This window comes from Camarhynchus parvulus, chromosome 27, assembly GCF_901933205.1.
Source record: "Camarhynchus parvulus chromosome 27, STF_HiC, whole genome shotgun sequence".
Classification (NCBI taxonomy): domain Eukaryota; kingdom Metazoa; phylum Chordata; class Aves; order Passeriformes; family Thraupidae; genus Camarhynchus; species Camarhynchus parvulus.
In genome coordinates, this window is record NC_044597.1 from 3753279 (window position 1) to 3756611 (window position 3333).

The 3333-nt window shown below is 65.6% G+C and overlaps 1 protein-coding gene across 1 annotated transcript; it reads left to right on the plus strand.

Moving 5' to 3' along the window:
• NEUROD2 (neuronal differentiation 2) lies at positions 1–2600 on the plus strand. Its single transcript, XM_030966267.1, has 2 exons — positions 1–133; positions 1233–2600. Exon 2 carries the CDS (start codon positions 1238–1240, stop codon positions 2312–2314), a length of 1077 nt encoding a protein of 358 aa, XP_030822127.1. The 5' UTR covers positions 1–133; positions 1233–1237; the 3' UTR covers positions 2315–2600.
• Positions 2601–3333: the final 733 nt, after the last annotated feature.

Below are 3333 nucleotides of genomic sequence, written 5' to 3' on the forward strand. Positions count from 1 at the left end.
CTGGGTAGAGATGCCACTCTCGCCTCCTTTTGGATAGAGGACTGCAGGAGGCTGGAGCACCTCAAGGAGCCGCGTCCCGCTCCCAGAAGATGCTGGGAACAATGAAATAAGAATTCCTGCGGTCCGCCCGAAGGTGAGTTATGTAAGAAGTGGAGGGTTGGGAGGGCAGCGGAGGAAACTTGAATGGAGAAAAGGCAACTTCCATGTTGATTTTGTTTCTCCGCCACGTCTCGCCCTTTTTTCCCCCCATCTTTCGTTCTCCCCCGGCCCTCGCTTCTCCCGCTCCCCGCGGGCCCCGCTGGTGGGGTTTTTCTCCCCCCGCCGAAGTCTCCCCCAAGGGGGGTTCTTGGGGTTTCGCCGCCCCCGTTCCCCCCCCCAGCCTGGGCGCGCCCGGGGCGCCGCGGTCCCGGTGGGACGGAGCGGGCAGCGGCGGCCGAGCGGCATCAACGAAATCAGCGCGGAGCCGCCTCGCCGCCGCCCCGGGGGGGCCCGACCTGGCGGAGCCGCCCCCCCGCTCCCCCCGGCGCCCCCCGGCCCTCGCCCCGGGCGGTGCCCCCCGCCCCGGCCCCGCCGCGCCGCCCGGCCCCGGGGGCGCCCCCGGCAGCGCCGCCGCCCGCGGCCACCGCGCCCCCGGGGGCCCCGGCCGCCCCCGCCGCCCCCGCCGCCCCCGGTTTTGGTGCCGCCGCATTTCACGGGCCGCGCTCCGGCGGCCGCGGGGAGCCCCGGGGCGGGGAGGGGGAGCCGGGTGCGGCTGACAGGGCTGGAGGGGGTACCGGGGGTACCTGGGGATGCGGGGGGGCGGCGGTCGCCTCAACCCCCGGCCCCGGGAAGGCGGTGGCGGAGCCGCGACCGGGGCCGCTCCGCGCCCGCGGCGGGGAAAAGTTGGAGGCGTCAAAGAGGGACCGGAGACACCGGGCCCAGCCCTCGGGGCACCGGGGAGGGGGCACCGGGCCGGCCGGGAGCGGGGGGGCGCGGGGAGCGGGAGAGGGGCGCGGGCGGCGGCCGCGGGGACCCCGGCGGTGGGGCCGGCGGGGGTCGGGCTGAGGCGGAATCGCCGCACCCCGAGAGAGCCCCGGTGGCCCCGGGGTCGGGCAGCGGGGGCGGGGGGCGGCGGCGGGAGGCCCCGCGCCCAATTCGTTTTCGCCGGTCCCGGCGGGTGGGAGCGGGGCGGGGAGGGGGGTGGCGGGCGGCGGGGCCGCCGGTAACGCCTGGCTCTTTGCCCCCCGCTGCAGCCACCATGTTGACGCGACTTTTCAGCGAGCCCAGCCTGGTCCCCGAAGTCCCGAAATTCCCCGGTTGGGCCGAGGAGTGCGAGGAGGATGCCCGGAGCGAGAAGGAGGAGCGGGCGGGGAAGGGCTGCGCCCTCCCCGAGGAGCCGCCCGAGGGTTCGCTGGGAGAGAGCAAGGAGGAAGGGGAGCTAGGAGGGGACGAGGAGGAGGAGGAGGAGGAGGAGGAAGGCCTGGAGGAGGCGGAGGGCGAGCGGCCCAAGAAGCGCGGCCCCAAGAAGAGGAAGATGACGAAGGCGCGGCTGGAGCGGTCCAAGCTGCGGCGGCAGAAGGCGAACGCCCGGGAGAGGAACCGGATGCACGACCTGAACGCGGCCCTGGACAACCTGCGCAAGGTGGTTCCCTGCTACTCCAAAACCCAAAAACTCTCCAAAATCGAGACCCTCCGCTTGGCCAAGAACTACATCTGGGCTCTCTCCGAGATCCTGCGCTCGGGCAAGCGGCCCGACCTGGTCTCCTACGTGCAGACTCTGTGCAAGGGGCTGTCCCAGCCCACCACCAACCTGGTGGCCGGCTGCCTCCAGCTCAACTCCCGCAACTTCCTGACGGAGCAGGGCCAGGAGGGGGGTCGGTTCCACGGCCCCAACGCCGCCTCCTTCGCCGTGCACCCCTACCCCTACCCTTGCTCGCGGCTGGCCGCGGCGCCCTGCCCGCCCGCCGCCGGCCCCGGGCCGCACGGGCTGAGGACACACGGCTACTGCGCCTCTGCCTACGAGAGCCTCTACGGCAACACCTCCCCCGACTACAACAGCTCGGAGTACGACGGGGGGCTCAGCCCGCCGCTCTGCATCAACGGCAACTTCTCCCTCAAGCAGGACTCTTCATCCCCCGACCACGAGAAAAGCTACCACTACTCTATGCACTACTCGGCGCTGCCCGGCTCCCGCCCCGCCGCCCACAACCTGGTCTTCGGGTCGGCGGGGATGCGCGGGGGGGTCCACTCCGAGAACATCTTCCCCTACGACATGCACCTCCCGCACGAGCGGGGCCCCATGTACGAGGAGCTCAACGCCTTCTTCCACAACTGACCCCCCCTCCCCCCCCCGACACCCCCTCCCCATCGCCGAGGTGGCGGGGAAGGGGGGGAGACTCCCCCAAACCCCCCCACCCCACCCGCGGCGGCCCCGCGGACCGGCCCCCGGGGCTCCGCCGTGGGCTTTGGTGCAATATGGGGACCCGGCCCCGGCGGCGGGTCCCCGCGCCCCGTGGGGACAAAGTGCTTTTTTGGGAGGATTTTCCCTTTCCCTTCATTTTTTTTTTTTTTTTTTTTAATTCTGGTCGATTTCGTTATTTTTCAAATTTTCATTATTTATTGCTACTTCTTTCTTATTTAACGTAATTTATGGAGTTATTTTATTATTATCGCTGTTATCGTCGCTATTATTATAATAACTATTACAGCTATTATAACGATTATTATTATTATTATTATTATTATTATTATTATTATTATTATTATTATTATTATTATTATTTTACAGGGGGAGACGCCCCGCACGGGCCGACCCCCCCATCCAGCCCACCGAAGCCCCCCCCGCTACCCAGCACGACCCTCTGGGTCGAGCCGCTTCGTTTCACTTTTAATTCGTTTTAATTAAATTTTATACATTTCTTTTTTCTTTTTTTTTTTTCCCCACCTCCCACCCCCCATTTTGGGCCGTTTTTCTCCCTCCCCAGCCCTTACCCCGATCCCCCCGGACCCCCCCGGCATTGGACACCCGCTGCCCCGGCCCGTGGGAGCGAGAGGAGCCCGCGCTCGGCGCGGAGCGAAACTTTCCGAAGCAATAAAGAGGCGCAGGGAGGAACGAACCCCAATTTCTATCTATGCAAGAGGCCCGGCCCGGCGGACGCTCCGAGATGCACTTTGCTTTGGGGGGGCCCCGGCCCCGCTCCCCGCCCCGGGAGCTCCTTCGCAGCGCGTGTGTCAGGACGTTTTTTACCTGTTTTAAAAACTTGAAACGGAGAAAAAAAAAAAAAAAAAAAAAAAAAAAAGGGGGAAAAAAAAAGGAAAAAAATAATGATAATAATTAAAAAAAAAAAAAAAAAG

What these genes read in the sequence shown, in the direction of transcription:
- NEUROD2 (XM_030966267.1), top strand. Translation starts at nt 1,238, where the DNA reads ATGTTGACGCGACTTTTCAGCGAGCCCAGCCTGGTCCCCGAAGTCCCG.